At 39.7% G+C, this 20,467-nt stretch overlaps 1 protein-coding gene across 5 annotated transcripts in view; it reads right to left on the reverse strand.

Moving 5' to 3' along the window:
* Positions 1–20,467, reverse strand: part of raly (RALY heterogeneous nuclear ribonucleoprotein) — a 61,903-nt gene that overhangs the window by 25,529 nt on the left and 15,907 nt on the right. For all 5 annotated transcript variants that reach the window (XM_061923737.2, XM_061923738.2, XM_061923736.2 and 2 more), the window contains exons 2-4: positions 7,116–7,379; positions 6,960–7,032; positions 2,545–2,622 (exon numbers count right to left, since the gene is read on the reverse strand). In XM_061923737.2, the coding sequence (XP_061779721.1) occupies positions 2,545–2,622; positions 6,960–7,032; positions 7,116–7,371 (407 nt within the window). In that variant the 5' untranslated portion in view covers positions 7,372–7,379. The remainder of the gene's footprint in view (positions 1–2,544; positions 2,623–6,959; positions 7,033–7,115; positions 7,380–20,467) is intronic.

Consider the following 20,467-nt stretch of genomic DNA (forward strand, 5'->3'; position numbering starts at 1 on the left):
ACTAAACAATGCCGGCCAGTGCTCCTTATAGGCAGAACATGCACTGTGCTGTGCTTATTTATTATTTCTAATCATTTACCTTTCTGTATTTTGCATGATTTTTTATGCATTTTAACTGTGTTTTGTATATAGAATAGGGCTGCGAATCTTTGGATGTCCCACGATTCGATTCAATATAGATTCTTGGGGTCATGATTCGATTCAAAATCGATTTTTTTTCCCGATTCAACGCGATTCTCGATTGAAAAACGATATTTTCCCGATTCAAAACGATTCTCTATTTATTCTATACATAGGATTTCAGCAGGATCTACCCCAGTCTGCTGACATGCAAGCAGAGTAGTAGATTTTTGTAGAAAGCTTTTATAATTGTAAAGGACAATGTTTTATCAACTGATTGCAATAATGTAAATTTGTTTTAACTATTAAATGAACCAAAAATATGACTAATTTTATCTTTGTGAAAATATTGGACACAGTGTGTTGTCAAGCTTATGAGATGCGATGCAAGTGTAAGCCACTGTGACACTATTGTTCTTTTTTTCTTTTTTTTTTATAAATGTCTAATGATAATGTCAATGAGGGATTTTTAATCACTGCTATGTTGAAATTGTAACTAATATTGATACTGTTGTTGATAATATTCATTTTTGTTTCACTACTTTTGGATTGTTCTGTGTCGTGTTTGTGTCTCCTCTCAATTGCTCTGTTTATTGCAGTTCTGAGTGTTGCTGGGTCGGGTTTGGTTTTGGAATTGGATTGCATTGTTATGGTATTGCTGTGTATTGTTTTGTTGGATTGATTAATAAAAATAAATAAATAAATAAAGGTCCTGAGTAGACTTGGGTTCAATCCCGGGCTCGGGATCTTTCTGTGTGGAGTTTGCATGTTCTCCCCGTGAATGCATGGGTTCCCTCCGGGTACTACGGCTTCCTCCCACCTCCAAAGACATGCACCTGGGGATAAGTTGATTGGCAACACTAAATTGGCCCTAGTGTGTGGATGTGAGTGTGAATGTTGTCTGTCTATCTGTGTTGGCCCTGCGATGAGGTGGCGACTTGTCCAGGGTGTACCCCGCCTAATAAGCGGTAGAAAATGGATGGATTTTAAAAAATGAAAAAAATGAATAAAAAAATAAAAATAAAAAATAAAAAAATCGATTTTTTAAAAATGAGAATCGATTCTGAATCGTACAACGTGAGAATCGCGATTCGAATTTGAATCCATTTTTTCCCACACCCCTAATATAGAATGTTCTCTACTTATTGTGATTTTTATTATTTGTAATATTTTGCCTTTGTTTTTTTCACTATTTTTATGCATTTTACTGTCTTTTGTATATAGAATGTTCTCTACTTAGTGTGATTTTTATTATTGGTAATATTTTACCTTTGTGTTTTTTTTAACTATTTGTATGTATTTTAACTGTGTTTTGTATATAGAATGTTCTCTACTTAGTGTGATTTTGATTAGAATTATTTTTTATATTTTACCTTTCTGTTTTTACACTCGTTAAGCATGAAAAAGCACGTGTAAAAAGTCCATTATGAATGATGTGGCACTTCATATGAAATTTTGTGCAAATGTATTCCTAGCTGCTTGCTGACTCAACTTTAATGGAAAAATCCCTCACAATCTGTGTGACACACAGCATTAGTGTTTGTCTTGTTCGGTAGAGGTACTGAGTTTGAAATCTGGGTCAGGGTAAATTTTGGACGGTTTATGTTAAAAAATATTTTTTGCACTAAAACAATTAATTATTGAACAATGTAGGTGTAGTTTTTTTTAATTTAAATACATTTTAATGACAACCACTAATGCACCAAAGTGCTGTAAAAATTCAAAACAAAGATTTAAAAATAGAATAAAAATCACAATACGTACAGACCATGCTATAAAAACACAACTAAACAAACCAATCATACAAAATAAGGTAATAATAATAATAATAATAATGGATTACATTTATATAGCGCTTTTCTATTGACTAGATACTGCAGATACTGCAGGTATAAAGTAGACTAAACATGTACCATAGTAGCAATATAAAATATAACATATGTAAGTATTACATTTATGTTATATTTTATATTGCTACTATGGTACATGTTTATTCTACTTTATACCTGCATTATCCTTTCCATCCTTACCCTTTCCATCCTTTGTAACTGAGTTACTGTGTATTTATACAAACTGCATTTTATGAAAGGATGAGTAGGTGCATTACTGTGAGTATACATGGAAATATATGTATATGTATCTTGTAATAATATACTGATTCTTCTTTAAATATCAGGTGATTATGTGTTGTATTGTTGATCAAGAATGAGATCTGAGAGATAATATTGGACAATAAGAACTTTGCTTCTTCCTGATTCTTTTTAGACACACAATATTATGTTTGGTTTTTTTTATTTTACATGTTTTTTTTGTTTTTTTTACAAATGACAACAGTGTATTGTAAATGTTATTTGTTTTCTCTTTAAATTGTGGATTGTTGGTTTGTTGTGTTTGCAATAAATAAATAAATAAAGTGTTACCCACAATTTTAAGCCTCCACGTGAAGACAACATCTCATTGTACAAGTCGTCTCTGAAGTGCTCGTAGTCCAAGTCGTAGGTGCTGAAAGATAAAAAGTCACATGTCACTCAGCAGCTAGCTGAGGTTTTATGTCTGCGTTTCCTCAATGTTACTTTGAGATGTTTGTCCCCCTCTTCACACCACCTTATAGATGTCTGCCCATTCAGATGTCGGCATTCCCTCGTTCACATAAGTGTGGACTTCCTTTCTCTGCTTTGAATTGTAATGTGCTTTTAGTAATGGTAACTTAGGGTTATATTCTCCCATGCTTTCTCTCCCTCAACGGAAATGCTGAAATATGCTCTCGTGTCAAGAGGCTCTTCCCCCTCCAAAGTCTCCAGCTGACTTTTAGCCACATCTCGAAAAATGTATAGCTTTGCGTTAGCCTTCCCTGTCGGCTTTTTTTAGTACACATCTTTCGGATTTTGAAAAGACATCATAAAAAAACAGCTCAGCGCAAATGGCAGTATAGTGCCCTTAAATAGACAGTGGTTTAATGGCACCATCTGCAGGGAGAAAGAGGACCTCAACATTTTACAGCTGGAAGAAGCTTTGACATGATGTAATGTTATGTAACTTCAGTTTTAGTAAGTACAGTATATAATTCTGCATACTCTGTAATTGTTTCTTATTGTGTAAAACTGAATTGGAAAAAGTGTTAAGGATTTATGAGAGGCATATAATAGGGTTGATAGTATCAGAAATGGGCATTTTTTTTAATGGGTTTTACTATAGGCAATCAATTAATCAAACTTTTTTATACAGCACTTTTAATGTAAAGGCAAGTGAAAACACAGAGTGCTTTACAACAAAAAAATGTATAAGAAAAGAATGGGAAATATTCCGAATTCGTTTACCATGAATTTACATTTACCATGAATTGATTAACGTGGACCCCACTTAAACAAGTGGAAAAACTTATTCGGGTGTTACCATTTAGTGGTCAATTGTACAGAATATGTACTGTACTCTGCAATCTACTAATAAAAGTCTCAATCAATCAATCAATTAATCCTCCCACACATCGACAAGACGTAATTAAATATGATTGGATTTCGTATCTGTCAGCGTCTTTGTCTCGTACTTATACTTTTACTAACATGTCAGTTACTTATTTTATCATCTTAGTCAACGTGACTTTGTTTTGATTACCCATCCATCCATCCATTTTCTACCGCTTATTCCCTTCGGGGTCGCGGGGGGCGCTGGAGCCTATCTCAGCTACAATCAGGCGGAAGGCGGGGTACACCCTGGACAAGTCGCCACCTCATCGCAGGGCCAACACAGATAGACAGACATTCACACTCACATTCGCACACTAGGGCCAATTTAGTGTTGCCAATCAACCTATCCCCAGGTGCATGTCTTTGGAGGTGGGAGGAAGCCGGAGTACCCGGAGGGTGTTTTGATTACCGATTATCTTATATTACCTGCTCCGATGTAAAAAAAATTAAAAAAATGAACAGATAAAAAAAAAATAAACAGCTTCTAGCCCAGGATGGGCACGGCTTACTCTGGCCTGGCCCGCGAAGGATGCGTGTGGGGGTTTACACATTGATACAGATTCTAAAAGATCCCCAACATGTGCTAAGCTAATTGAACAAATTATCCACAAATTGACTTTGTGTTGTAAGTGATAGAGTAAATTAGTGTAATATCTAATAATATGCAGTAGCCCAAGTAAAAATTTACTTTTATTTTCAGAATATGCCAAATGCCAGTAAAAAAGCGATCTGATATGGCCATCAATCAAAATGATCTGAATCCACGATGTAAAGGTAAACACAACTAATAGAATGGTGATTAGTAGTCATTATTAGAGATGTCCGATAATATCGGCAGTCCGATAAATGCTTTAAAATATAATATCGGAAATTATCGGTATCGGTTTCAAAAAGTAGAATTTATGACTTTTTAAAACGCCGCTGTACGGAGTGGTACACGGACGTAGGGAGAAGTACAGAGCAGTTACGTCTTCCAGTCATACTTGCCAACCCTCCCGATTTTCCCGGGGCAACGATTCTCCCAAATTTCCACCTAGACAACAATATTGGGGGCGTACCTTAAAGGCACTGCCTTTGCGTGCCGGCCCAATCACATAATATTTACGGCTTTTCACACACACAAGTGAATGCAAGGCATAATTGGTCAACAGCCATACAGGTCACACTGAGGGTGGCCGTATAAACAACTTTAACACTGTTACAAATATGCGCCACACTGTGAACCCACACCAAACAAGAATGACAAACACATTTCGGGAGAACATCCGCACCGTAACACAACATAAACACAACAGAACAAATACCCAGAACCCGTTGCAGCACTAACTCTTCCGGGACGCTACAATATACACCACCCGCTACCCCCCTCCCCCACACACACCTCAACCCCCCGCCCCCCAACCCCACCCACCTCAGCCAATTCCAAGCTGCTGTTTTGAGGCATGTTAAAAAAAATAATGCACTTTGTGACTTCAATAATAAATATGTCAGTGCCATGTTGGCATTTTTTTCCATAACTTGAGTTGATTTATTTTGGAAAACCTTGTTACATTGTTTTATGCATCACAACAAAATTAGGCATAATAATGTGTTAATTCCACGACTGTATATATCGGTATCGGTTGATATCGGAATCGGTAATTAGGAGTTGGACAATATCGGAATATCGGATATCGGCAAAAAAGCCATTATCGGACGTCTCTAGTCATTATGGTAACTATTCACATCATCATGTTACGGTCTGACTTGGGTGTTATTGGTCTGGACCCCAGGATGAAAGGACGGCAGGCAAAGTGCAGGCACAACGCTCTTATTAGGGAGAGCACAAGAAAAATATTTCAGCAGGGAAATGCACGAAATGGGACCTGTCACGGGAAGCATAAAGAACGCTATGCAACATGAGAGGTTGCTTTCTGTTCAGGAGAGAACACACAGAATATAATACAAATAATAACAGAAGAAATGAACACATTAAAAAGATGGTTTGACAAAAACAGACTATCTTTGAATCTCAGTAAAACTAAAATAATGCTATTTGGTAACAGTAGAAGGGAAAGTCAAACACATATACAAATAGACGGAGTAGACATGGAAAGGGTAAAAGAAACCAGATTTTTGGGAGTATTAATAGATGATCAAATGAACTGGAAATCTCATATACAAAACATACAACATAAGGTGGCAAAAAACATTTCAATAATGAATAAAGCAAAATACGTCCTGGGCCAAAAATCACTTCATATTCTCTACTGCTCGCTAGTATTACCATATCTGAGTTATTGTGCAGAAATATGGGGAAATAACTACAAATGTGCGCTACATTCGCTAACCGTGTTACAAAAAAGATCAGTTAGAATAATACATAATGTTGGATATAGAGAACATACAAACACTTTATTTAATGAGTCAAAAATATTAAAGTTCGGTGATTTGGTAAAATTGCAAACAGCTAAAATGATGTACAAAGCAAACTATAACCTGCTACCAAAGAATGTACAACAATTCTTCTCAACTAAAGAGGAGAAATATAACCTTAGAGGAAAAAATTATTTAAAACATTTATATGCACGCACAACACTTAGAACTTTTAGCATATCAGTATGTGGAATTAAATTATGGAATGGATTAAGCAAAGAAGTTAAAAATTGTACTCATATGATCCAGTTCAAGAGGTTGTTCAAAATGATAGTGCTTACAAAGTACAAAGAAGAAGAATTATGAGAAATATTTCCAACCTTATTGGAAATAAGATATTTTTCATCTCAGTATGTTAATAATGACTGAATTAATTCATTAAATATTACACAACTGTTGTGTATACTAATTCATAGATGTTATTTTATTATATAAAAAGGTCAGTAAATGATTCTATTTATTTATAAACCCTCTGAAGTGGGAAAGGTAGGATTAAATAAGCTTTGCTTCTTCCTACTCCTTTTCGGGCATGATGTAAAATGAAATGATATGAAATTGCGTGATGTATTATGCTGTAAGTGTGTTCATGTTCGAAATAAACTAAAGAAAGAAAGAAAGAAAGAAGAGGTACAAAGCAAAAACAGCCAAAACAGAATGATGTAAAGCAGAATCGATGCACAATGATCCAGGCCAAATCCTGAGGACAGGGCTGGTGTAAAAATCCTCCTGATTGGCAACAAGGAACAGTTGTGTCCTGATTGTCAATCAGGGACATGTAAGGGAGCCAGCGCATCAAACGGAGGCAAGAAGGAAATGGAAACAAAAATAAAAGCGCTGGACAGGAAATAAAACAAAAATACCAGAAAATAATAATAACAAACATGAGAAATCATGACACATCAAATGTGATGAATTAGTCGGAGGTTCACTAGAAATTGTCTTAGGTCAAACATGGATTACCTGTAGTGTGAAGAAGACGGTCGCTTTGTGGTTTTGTCCCTGCTGGGTTTAGGCTCTCCCGCCATGTTGATGTCTGAGAGAAACACAAGCACACTTCCATTCATTCACGTGAGAAAATGGAAGTTTTCGGATTTACTTGAGGCCGTTGTGACTTACCGAGCGTCTGCCCTGCCAGCACCCGACCGTTCTCTCCAGCGACGGCGCCCATGGCGTGCTTCTCGTTGGCGTACTGGACGAAGGCGTAGCCCTTGTGTACGGAGCAGCCGAGCACGCGGCCGTACCTGGAGAAAATGTTCTCCACGTCTGACTTGCTCACCACCGCCGTGTTGAGGTTGCCGATAAACACCCGCGAGTTGATGGACTTGGGGTCGGTTTTGTTGGTCACGTTGCTGGTCGGCACATTCAGCGACATCCTGAGACCTGCAGAGAGGAGAAGATATCAAGTCACTTTCTCTTGATAATGTTTCTTGTTCGCACACAAAAATAACGCGCTCATGTTCTTCTGCGTATTACAGGGCTAAATAATTGGAGTTCATTTTAACCTCGCAAGCAAACATAAAACCACTGGTGTCCAATCTTGGGATTTATATAACTGAGACATTCCTTAAGTCCCCTCCTTTGTGGCAGTTACCATTGTTTTTAATAATGTAATTTATGTAAGTAAAGTGTTGCTGTAGCGCAGGGGTGCTCATTACGTCGATCGCGAGCTACCGGTCGATCTCGGAGGGTGTGTCAGTCGATCACCAGCCAGGCATTAAAAAAATAGTCCTAAAAATGAGCGATCATAAATCTTCATTATGACGTCACTTTCGTCACTTGATTGACATTCACGGCACCCGAGGGTCTTCTGAGATGACGCTGGCTGCTGCCAGCTCATTAAAATTACCGACTGGAAGGCGAGAAACACTTTATTTCAACAGACTCTGGCGTCGTACCTGTCATCAAAACTTCAAAGACCGACTGCACAGTTGCACAGTTGCGCTAACAAAATAAGAGTCTCAGAAAGCTGGCGTGCACAAGCTAGCAAGCTACGGAGTTTGCCGACAATGTATTTCTTGTAAAGTGTATACAAAGGAGTACGGAAGCTGGACAAATAAGATGCCAAAAACCAACCACTTTCATGTGGTATTGGACAGAAAGGAGGACTTTTTTTCTTCTCCATTCGAAAATGCGGACATTATCAGCACCACTGTCTGATTCCAATCAATGCAAGTCATCAGAATCAGGTAATACACCAACTTATATTCTTGTCTTCATGAAAGAAAGCAATCTATATGTGTTAAACATGCTTGTATTATCTTTAAATACCTTTAACTTGTAACAATATTAACTATATGTGTTAAACATGCTTGTACTATCTTTAAACACCTTTAACTTGTTAACAATATTAACTATATGTGTTAAACATGCTTGTATTATCTTTAAACACCTTTAAGTTGTTAACAATATTAACTATATGTATTAAACATTCTTGTATTATCATTAAACACCTTTAATTTTTTAACAATATTAACTCAATCAATCAATCAATCAATGTTTATTTATATAGCCCTAAATCACAAGTGTCTCAAAGGGCTGCACAAGCCACAACGACATCCTCGGTATAGCCCACATAAGGGCAAGGAAAAACTCACCCCAGTGGGACGTCGATGTGAATGACTATGAGAAACCTTGGAGAGGACCGCATATGTGGGTAACCCCCCCCCCCTCTAGGGAGACAGAATGCAATGGATGTCGAGTGGGTCTAACATAATATTGTGAGAGTCCAGTCCATAGTGGATCCAGCATAACAGTAAGAGTCCAGTCCACAGTGGGGTCAGCAGGAAACCATCCCGAGCGGAGACGGGTCAGCAGCGCAGAGATGTTCCCAACCGATATACAGGCGAGCGGTCCACCCCGGGTCCCGACCCCGGACAGCCAGCACCCCATCCATGGCCACCGGATCTGTGTGTCTCCCCTTCCACAAGGGATAGGGGGGAGCAGAGGAGAAAAGAAAAGAAACGGCAGATCAACTGGTCTAAAAAAAGGGGGGTTATTCAAAGGCTAGAGTATACAAATGAGTTTTGAGATGGGACTTAAATGTTTCTACTGAGGTAGCATCTCTAACTGTTACCGGGAGGGCATTCCATAGTGCTGGAGCCCGAATAGAAAACGCTCTACAGCCCGCAGACTTTTTTTGGGCTCTGGGAATCACTAATAAGCCGGAGTTCTTTGAACGCAGATTTCTTGCCGGGACATATGGTACAATACAATCGGCAAGATAGGCTGGAGCTAGACCGTGTAGTATTTTATACGTAAGTAGTAAAACCTTAAAGTCGCATCTTAAGTGCACAGGAAGCCAGTGCAGGTGAGCCAGTATAGGCGTAATATGATCAAACTTTCTTGTTCTTGTCAAAAGTCTAGCAGCCGCATTTTGTACCAACTGTAATCTTTTAATGCTAGACATAGGGAGACCCGAAAATAATACTTGTATTATCATTAAACACCTTTAATTTTTTAACAATATTAACTATATGTGTTAAACATGCTTGCATTATCATTAAACACCTTTAACTTGTTAACAAAAACATATATTTCATAAATAAGTAAATATAAATTATATATATGAATGAGGTAGATCCCCATGTGTTAAACATGCTTGTATTATCATTAAACACCTTTAACTTGTTAACAATATTAACTATATTTATTAAACATACTTGTATTATCATTAAACACCTTTAATTTTTTAACAATATTAACTATATGTGTTAAACATGCTTGCATTATCATTAAACACCTTTAACTTGTTAACAAAAACATATATTTCATAAATAAGTAAATATAAATTATATATATGAATGAGGTAGATCCCCACGACTTGATCAATTGAAAAGTAGCTCGCCTGCAGAAAAAAGTGTGAGCACCCCTGCTGTAGCGTGTTTACTTCAGATGCAACTTCTTTAGTTATACTAGTGGTGTTTCTCACAGATCCATGTTAGGTCCTCATTTGGGCTAATCCAGTGGTGGCCCGCAAGTTCAGCTCCAAAAAATATATGAGACACTCACATTTTAACAGCAGTTTCTTAAAATGCTGTCATAGAGATTATCTTTAAGTATCTTTTTTTTTTTTTGCAAAAGGTCCTTAAAAGTGTTCCTGTAACTCTGACAAAATAAATAGACCGAAATCAAATGTCTACTGTAGAGGACATTGGTTCTCCGGAATATTAGAACAATTTCCATTGTGGATCAATATAGTTTGTCTAAGTCTAAGGAATATACAAAATAAGATTAATGATAACAGGGAGAACAGTTTACTTTTTTAATTTTTGTGCCACTAAATCAGGGGTCGGCAACCCAAAATGTTGAAAGAGCCATATTGGACCAAAAATACAAAAAAGAAAATCTGATTGGCAACACTAAATTGGCCCTAGTGTGTGAATGTGAGTGTGAATGTTGTCTGTCTATCTGTGTTGGCCCTGCGATGAGGTGGCGACTTGTCCAGGGTGTACCCCGCCTTGCGCCCGATTGTAGCTGAGATAGGCTCCAGCGCCCCCCGCCACCCCAAAGGGAATAAGCGGTAGAAAATGGATGGATGGATGGATGTCTGGAGCCGCAAAAAATTAAAAGCCTTAAATAAGTTTTTTAAGATGAAGGCAACACATGATGTAAGTGTCTATATTAGCTATATTAGCCTACTATCAAAGGCTGACGCAAATCTTAGATGACAGAAATGTTGTATTTTAATTTTTATTCTACACATTTTCACAACATGGGAAATCATTAGTAAAACGGAGGCTTCTCACAGGATGAGCTAACTTCTGGAAATTATAGATGTGTGTGTCTGAGTTTAAGGAAACGGCAGACTGTCTTCTTCTAATGGATTCATAACAATCTTTGCAAGCTGGGTAACATTTGCTGTGGTCTGGAACAACATGGCACACAAACAACTATCAGAAATGCAGCCAATATTACATACAGATAATGTGTCAGGAGACATGCAAATATAAATTAAATACACAGAGGACATACGTAAAGGAAATTAAATGAGCTCAAATATACCTAAAAAATGAGGCATAATGATGCAATATGTACATACAGCTAGCATATTTAGCATGTTAGCACCAATTAGCTTGCTGTCATGCATTGACCAAATATGCCTGATTAGCACCTCCAACAAGTTCACATACAGCATAAAAAGTTTGGTGGACAAAATGAGACAAAGAAGGAGTGGCATAAAACACGTCTTTCTGTGGCACCGTAGGAGAAAGTTTTACATGTAAACAAACTACGGTGAGTTCAAGGACCGCTGATATTAGTAGGACAAAACGGCGCTCGCCAAATACTCTCATCAGTGAAGCATGTTTAATATGAACAGTGGGATTTCTAACAATTAAGAAGGTTTGTGTCATGTTTGTCCTCCGACAGAAGCCATAGTAAAACAAAACATTTTTATTTGTTCATCTTTTGCCATTTTCACACATCTTTGGAAAAGCTCTAAGGAACCCCTAAAAAGCCGCATGTGGCTCTCGAGCCGCGGGTTGCTGACCCCCGCACAAATTAATGGGAACTATTCATTTTATAGTAAGTATTAATAGTAACTATCAATTTATAGTACCGTATTTTTCGGAGTATAAGTCGCACCGGAGTATAAGTCGCACCGGAGTATAAGTCGCACCTGCCGAAAATGCATAATAAAGAAGGAAAAAAACATATATAAGTCGCACTGGAGTATAAGTCGCATTTTTTTGGGAAATTTATTTGATAAAACACAACATCAAGAATAGACATTTGAAAGGCAATTTAACATACGTAAAGAATAGTGAACAACAGGCTGAATAAGTGTACGTTATATGACGCATAAATAGCCAACTGAGAACGTGCCTGGTATGTTAACGTAACATATTATGGTAAGAGTCATTCAAATAACTATAACATATAGAACATGCTATACGTTTACCAAACAATCTGTCACTCCTAATCGCTAAATCCCATGAAATCTTTATTTAGCACTGAAATAAGGCATTGATATCTACTCAGTTCTTCGGTCTTTTTACTTCTAATTACATTGACACCAGTGCTATTAGGAACCAAGTATTGATACCCATTCCTAGTCTAAACTCCATTCGGACAATTACATTTTAAGAGTTGTTTTCTTGTTGTCTTGAGTGAAGAAATTAAAGCACTTTTTCCTTGCGTCCTTCTGCATCAATATACAGTCAATTCTGCATCTGTCATGTCTGTGTAATCATGTTTTGTTTTAAGTCATGTTTTGTTTAGTTATAGGACTCTTTAGTTTCTGTCTTTTCACTCCCTTGTCTTGTTTCCATGATTACCCCATTAGTTTCACCTGTTCCACGTTTGGACTCATTGTGCACTCTTGATTGTCATCATAGCAACCCATTAGTTTTCACCTGTCACGTCACGCACCTGTTTCACGTTTTGAGTCACGCACCTGTTTTCGTTAATCATGTCTGTATTATTTAAGTTCAGTGTTTTTCAGTTTGTCTTTCTGGTGACATCTCCATATTTATACTCTCCACACACTTATGACCCTTGCTGCGCTTTTTCATGCCGTTTTTTCATCCAAGTAAGTTTTCTTTATTCAAGCCATAGTTTGCAAGTTTTGTTTAATTGTTCATAGTTTCTGCCAATGTGCAAGTTCTGTGTTTATAGTCTAGTTTTGTACCTCCGCCCCTGTGCGCGCCTTTTGTTTACTTCCTTGTTTTGTATTTATAGTCTTTAAATAAAAAATGTATCTTCATTCCCGTCTCGCCCGAGCCAACTTTCCGTTGCATCCCGGAAAAGCTAACACCCAAGACCAAGTCATGACAGTATGTCACCAGAAAAACAGCTTTTCCGCACATAAGTTGGACAGTTTGGACGAGGCTTCTTGGGCGGTCCTGTGCGCGATGGAGGAGGAAACGCGGCGCTACTCCTCCATGGAGTATAGAGACTTCATTTGGTCCCAGGACGACGCTGCGTCACCTCAGCCACGGAAGCGCCGCCAAAGGCGAGGGACGCCAGGAAGAACTTCCGCGAGCCTGCAGGACACGCCGCTCCCACATGCCCCTCCCCCTCCGGGCGGAAGCAAGCAACAGCCAGCCCGGCTTCGCCCTGATGACGTCAAAAACCAGGATTTTTTTTCTGAATTCTTTTTCTTTTGATTCCTCGCCTCCCAGGACTCAAGCCACACCCAAGTCACAAAAAAAAAAAATTTCACCTACAAAATCACAGATACAAAAAAGACGTTTTGGACAATTTAAAGGGGAAGTTTCTGCCCTCCCCCTGACCTCCCTCCGCCCGCCCCTAGAGAGAGTTCCAGACCGCAGGGAGCGCGTCTGGTATCCGCCCCTTGAGGGGGGGGCTGGGGTCGGGAGCTGTGTTGGTGGGGTGGCTCAGCATCACCATGTCAAGTCACAGCCTCCAGCACGGCCGCCACCACCAGTCTTTCGCCATGCCAAGCCACAACCCCCAGCTAGGCCACCTCCACCTGCACCAGTAGCAGCACCACGGCTAGAACCACGGCTAGCTGCTCCAAGGCTAGCACCACGGCTAGCTGCTCCAAGGCTAGCTCCACGGCTAGCACCTGTCGCCGCACCTGTCGCAGCACCACGGCTAGCACCTGTCGCTGCACCACGGCTAGCACCTGTCGCTGCACCACGGCTAGCACCTGTCGCTGCACCACGGCTAGCACCAGCTGCCGCACCAGCTCCACCACGCCAAGTTCCACGGCAGGCTCCAATACCCGCACCACGCCAATACCAAGACCCACGCCAAGATCCACGCCAAGTCCAAGACCAAGACCCTCCAAGCCAAGTCCAAGACCAAGACCCTCCACGCCAAGTCCAAGACCAAGACCCTCCACGCCAAGTCCAAGACCAAGACCCTCCACGCCAAGTCCAAGACCAAGACCCTCCACGCCAAGACCAAGACCAAGACCCTCCACGCCAAGACCAAGACCCTTCATGCAAAGACCAACACCCGCCATGCAAAGACCAAGACCCGCCATGCCAAGACCAAGACCCGCCATGCCAAGACCAAGACCCGCCATGCCAAGACCAAGACCCGCCATGCCAAGACCAAGACCAAGACCAAGACCCGCCATGCCAAGACCAAGACCCGCTATGCCAAGACCAAGACCAAGACCCGCCATGCCAAGACCAAGACCAAGACCCGCCATGCCAAGACCAAGACCAAGACCCGCCATGCCAAGACCAAGACCCGCCATGCCAAGACCAAGACCAAGACCCGCCATGCCAAGACCAAGACCCACGCCAAGACCAAGACCCACGCCGAGCTTCGCCGCCTGACTTGCCACGCCGAGCTTCGCCGCCTGACTTGCCACGCCGAGCTTCCACACCTGCAAAGATGACGACGCGCCTGACTCCTCGTCGGCCACGGATATGGCCGCTACCTGGTCTCCCGCCACGCCAAGTGCGCCCACCTCCCAGTCGGCCACGGATGTGGCCCGTCCCGGGTCGCCCACCTCGCCTGCTGCAGCGGCGTTCCACTCGCCGCCGCCACATGACTATGCCTCGATGGATTCGGGGCCACTTGGGCTGGCGACCCACCGCCATGTCCCCCTCCCGCCCTCCCATGACTCTTGTTAATTTGTTAACATTTGGGATCTGTCCGTAAGGGGGGATTCTGTCATGTCTGTGTAATCATGTTTTGTTTTAAGTCATGTTTTGTTTAGTTATAGGACTCTTTAGTATCTGTCTTTTCACTCCCTTGTCTTGTTTCCATGATTACCCCATTAGTTTCACCTGTTCCACGTTTGGACTCATTGTGCACTCTTGATTGTCACCATAGCAACCCATTAGTTTTCACCTGTCACGTCACGCACCTGTTTCACGTTTTGAGTCACGCACCTGTTTTCGTTAATCATGTCTGTAGTATTTAAATTCAGTGTTTTTCAGTTTGTCTTTCTGGTGACATCTCCATATTTATACTCTCCACACACTTATGACCCTTGCTGCGCTTTTTCATGCCGTTTTTTCATCCAAGTAAGTTTTCTTTATTCAAGCCATAGTTTGCAAGTTTTGTTTAATTGTTCATAGTTTCTGCCAATGTGCAAGTTCTGTGTTTATAGTCTAGTTTTGTACCTCCGCCCCTGTGCGCGCCTTTTGTTTACTTCCTTGTTTTGTATTTATAGTCTTTAAATAAAAAATATGTATCTTCATTCCCGTCTCGCCCGAGCCAACTTTCCGTTGCATCCCGGAAAAGCTAACACCCAAGACCAAGTCATGACAGCATCATTGTGAAACGTCATGTCGAGTGACTTCACATCACATCAAGAGCAAGAAGTGAACACAAGCGGCCATCTTCAAGCGCGACCGAAACATGCCGTTGGAGGCTTTCTGAAACATGAAGAAACAATCCATAAATACGTTACTGTCTCTCCTCTGGCTCTGAGCAGCAGAATTAGAGGACATTTTTCATCGGGGTCACTCCAACGCAGATGAAAATGTTCCTTTGATTCATGTTTGTTGGTCCATTAGAGGCTTTCATCGCAGTAACTGCTGCTGTGCTTTCAACATCAGAGTGAAGACGCAAATGTCTCCTCTATTTGATCATTTCTCGGCACGTCAGAGGTCATATAAACAAAGAGTCGACACATTGAAGATGGCACCATCTTCATGTCAGTCAGCTTTGGGGACAGTATGTTCCGCGTGACAGCCTGGACTTGGTGTCAGGGGCGTCACTAGCTTTTAAGGACAGGGGGGGGCTAAGCCCCCAGGAGATGCACAGGATGCGAGCGAACGTAGCGCACGAGCACAAAACTTCACAAACGGCTAACAAAGACCTAGAGTTATCCATGGTTATTATTATTATTTAAAATATGCAAGGGACGAAATTAAATGCTCCCCGGGACGATGGCTTTTTACCATTTTTTTCTTTTTCTTTTTATGTATTTATTCATTTTACATTTTATATTAAATGTGTTGTTTTTTCCTCCCTCTGAAAATCCTATGAAATGTTTAACAAGCCATCCTATAATAATACAACAGCTATTAATGTAACAATACATCCATCCATCCATCCATTTTCTACCGCTTATTCCCTTTGGGGTCGCGGGGGGCGCTGGAGCCTATCTCAGCTACAATCGGGCGGAAGGCGGGGTACACCCTGGACAAGTCGCCACCTCATCGCAGTGTAACAATACAATAAAACAAATATATTTAATGATGGTTTTGTCATATTTTAACAATAGGCTAATGTATATTACTTTATATAGATTCTACAAGAAACACAACTTAAAAACTAAATTATTTACAATTGCAGACACAAGGTTTCGTGCAGCTTCACTCATTGTAGAGGAAGACGGAAGTCCACGCAGGAGAAAAATGACTACAAAGATGGCGTCTGGGTTTTTCTTATATATATATATATATATATACAGTATATATATATATATTAAGTCTTTCATACATATATATATATATATATATATATATATATATATATATATATATATGAAAGACTTAAAGGTATACTAGAGGATGTTGTGGATCATGTTGACTATTGGTCCTCCTAATTGTCATTCATTCTGGTGATGTTACGTAAGGACATATATATATATATATATATATATATATATATATATATATATATATATATATATATATATATATATATATATATATATAAAATAAAACAAATGGCTTTTATATATATATATATATATATATATATATATATATATATATGTCCTTAAGTAACATCACCAGAATGATTGACAATTAGGAGGACCAATAGTCAACATGATCCACCCAGAAATAAATAAAACAAATGGCTTATCGATAAGCCATTTAAAAAAAAAAGTTTAAATATTTATTTATATGTATCATTATTCTCCTACTCACCTTTCCAGTAGAGGCCTCTCCCCTCTCACTTTCTGTGCTCCTTTGCCCTGACTCCTACAGGTCAATAGGGGTTGTGGAGTGATTATTATTATTATCTACTGATGATAGTCATATGTGAATGAGCACAGCCCCTGTTCTGCATGTGTAAAGTGAGAAACACAGCTGATGCTCCAGAAGGAAGAAACCCCAAAGATAGCAAATGGTAAAAAAAGAGTGCACATTTAACTTTATAAATAACCAGGACCTTCATGATGCATTTCGGGCTAACTAGCTAACTAAGTAGCAGCATTGTTTTAGAGCGGGAATGTAACTTTTTGTCAAACACAGACCTGGTGTAAAGTGGAGCTAATACATTTTACTACAAGCAGTGATGAATACTTACTTTCTAGAAAAAGTTTCTTATGTCCATTTTGCATCCGTTCACGTTCTTGTTCTGCAGTGCTGTGTGCTAATGTGCTTCGTACACCTGCAGGACCGCAAGCAAGGTCGCAGAGAAAATGCGGACTGGATTTTGAGTGATGTGGGCATTTTCTATATGAACAAGTGGAATGGATTGGATACCGACGCACTAAAGGGGCTCTCTACCTTACGCTATGAAGTGAGGGGAAACTGAGTGAATAATGACAGGTTATATGATTATTTATTTAAACTCATATTCAGCCACTTTATAATGAATATTTCGACATGTATTTGTAAAAAAAAAAAAAAAAAAAAAAAAAATATATGACACAAAATTATTTAGGGGGGCTTAAGATTATTTTAGGGGAGCTTGAGCCCTCCTAAAATAGGCCTAACAACGCCAATGCTTGGTGTATTTCCACAAACATGTATTGTTTGAGACTTTTGTATGTATATTTATACCTCGCTAGCAAGTAAATATGTGTCATTGACTTAATGCGATCCCTCCTTCGCAAACAATACAGAGAGCAGATGAGAATGACAGAAACCGAAATGGCTTCTTGTTTTATATCAGCAAGTTTTGAACCAGTACGTCAGAAGCTTGGTTCAGTTCACTGGAGAAGAACTACATTTAATTATGGAGTATAGCACTCAGGCACTGTAAGGTAAATACAACAGTGTATTGAATATGGGATAGATCCATAGAACCACACCAACCCGTGTCTCGTTGTTCCCATTGGGTTGAGCCGAGGATGTCGTTGTGGTTTGGGCAGCCCTTTGAGACACTTGTGATTAAGGGCTATATAAATAAACTTTGATTGATTGATTGATTAATTGATGGAACCCTTCTGATTGTCTTCCTCTTCCATTTCAATTTGGTAACAGGACTTTGGGTCGAGGACAGACAAACATTTTAAACCAGTTAGTAGGGACAGCACTTCTTCCAAGTTTGACAGTGCATAGGCACCTTTGATGGTTTGAGAGTTCCATCCATCCATCCATCCATCCATTTTCTACCGCTTGTCCCGTTCAGGGTCGCGGGGGTGCTGGAGTCTATCTCAGCTGCATTCGGGCAGAAGGCGGGGTACACCCTGGACAAGTCGCCACCTCATCACAGGGCCAACACAGATAGAGTTCTATTTTCTGAAATCAATGCACAAACGCAGTGTAACATTCTTTTTCCTGACAACAAATATGGTCGATGCAGAGGGAGACTTAGACTCGCAGATGATACCGGAATCCAGCAACTCTTGAAGAGGCTTTCTGATGACATCTATGTCAAGTGGGTGGATGGGTCCAGCCCGTTGTTTAAAAGGCATATCGTCACTAATTCTGATGTGATGCGTCACTTTGTCGGTATGCCCAAAATCCAAATCATGATGGGCATGTTAGCATGGCGCTAACTCATTTTGGGATCTGGTTTTTCCACTCAGGTGGTAAAGAGGAGTCGCCAAAATCAAGATCAATTTGGTCAACTCTGGGGGTTTGGTATACAATATGCTTACCACCCATCACTCGCTGAACAGCATGAATATCGGCCAGCACTGTCCTGAAGTCGTTTGTTTTATTATTCTTTACTACACTGCGCACATGGTAAGCGACTAGAGAAATTACATAGGGTACTTACAACTTACAATCTTCGGGGAGGGGAAAACTCAAACAAGGCCTGCCCCGGGACCCACTTCTTGTCAAGGGTGCTGTTAGTATGGAATAGTCCACCAATGTAAGCTGTACTATAGGCACTACTCGAGGGGCACTATCTGGTACTCTCACATTACCTTCGGCTTCCATGCTTTCTTCTCGTGTCGCACTTCTAGTACCTTAAAAACCACTCCATAGTCTGGGAAGGTTTTTGGGGTTTCCATTCATTTTGTTCAACGTACCTGGAGTAAATGACATCTAGCGTATTGCTGCCAATAAGGACTTGTGGCATTCTATTAAGATCAGGGACCACTACCGCTAATGTGGGAACTTCAATCTCTGTCCAGATTAAATTCTTCAGGGCATGCTAAATTCAGTTTTATATATCCAAGATAGGGCAACTGTTTGTGCCTTTTACTTCCAGCTTAACATCCACCAAGTCCTCCAGGGACCGCAAGCAACAATGATACAGCTCCTTCATGTAAATTGACTGTGTGTGTCTACTTGAGACCCCTGTGTCCAGAAGACTGTTTTGTATTCATAGTAACCTGGGTTACAACAGTAAACTTGTATTGCAACATTCCATCTCTTCAAATTCCATTAAGGTGTTTTTCTTCAGGTGCAAAATAATAATACAGCAGTACCTCAATTTACAAGCTTAATTAGTTCTGTGACAGAGCTCTTAACCCTTGCATCTCAAATCAATGTCTCCCATTGAAATAAATTTAAATCATTTTAATTGGTGCTCGGTCCCCCTACAAGGACACAATTTTAACATGTAACATTCATATAAAAAAGACAAAATAACTTTTAGAAATATTGTATAAAAACAATACAATAGAATGGACCATTTACAACTATAGTAGATTTATGAGATAATGTAATAATGTATAGCATTTACTTTGGAGAGTGGACTTTTACAATATCTCCTTCCAGCTGTTTCTTCGTCAAACACACCATCAGCAGCTTTTCCATATTTTCATTGAAAAATGTCTTGTTTGGATATTATTCAAACATCCTTGGCTGGCGTTACACTCATTCGGCTTCAGTATGGTGCAGACTAGCAGTTGAAATTGCTTCGCTAAGTTTGTCATCCATCCATCCATTTTCTACCGCTTGTTTTTGATAATTAATTTTTCAATTCAATGAATATCATCCGCTTCTTTTTCTCAGTCCACACTCATTTCCTCCATCCCGTTGTTAGAAAACAACGTTTTGTCGATCTCCAGCTATAAGCTAATGCTAGTGAGTAAGGCTTAATGTTTTGGATGGATTTTACGGGGTTTGCCATGACATTTGCAACGTCAACTAATGCTTGTAACTCAAATGTTTGCTTTCAACATAAAACATAATTAGCCAAGAAACAGCTCTTATCTCAAAACACTTAAGTTGAGGTACCACAGTACTGTAATCGATATCTAAAAATAGATAATAAATTACAGAACAATGTATAGACTTGTTCTTTACTAAAATGATTCAGATTGTTTTTGTTGAAAAGTAGCACTATAGCATAGATTTTTTTAAATTAAAATGTAATTTAATTAACTTGACCTTCTTTGAGGGCGGGTTGTGCCATTGAAGGGGGCCCTGCAGGCTTTATGATGAAAGAAACACTGCATG

Source organism: Nerophis lumbriciformis, linkage group LG28 (assembly GCF_033978685.3).
Source record: "Nerophis lumbriciformis linkage group LG28, RoL_Nlum_v2.1, whole genome shotgun sequence".
NCBI classification, from domain to species: Eukaryota; Metazoa; Chordata; class Actinopteri; order Syngnathiformes; family Syngnathidae; genus Nerophis; species Nerophis lumbriciformis.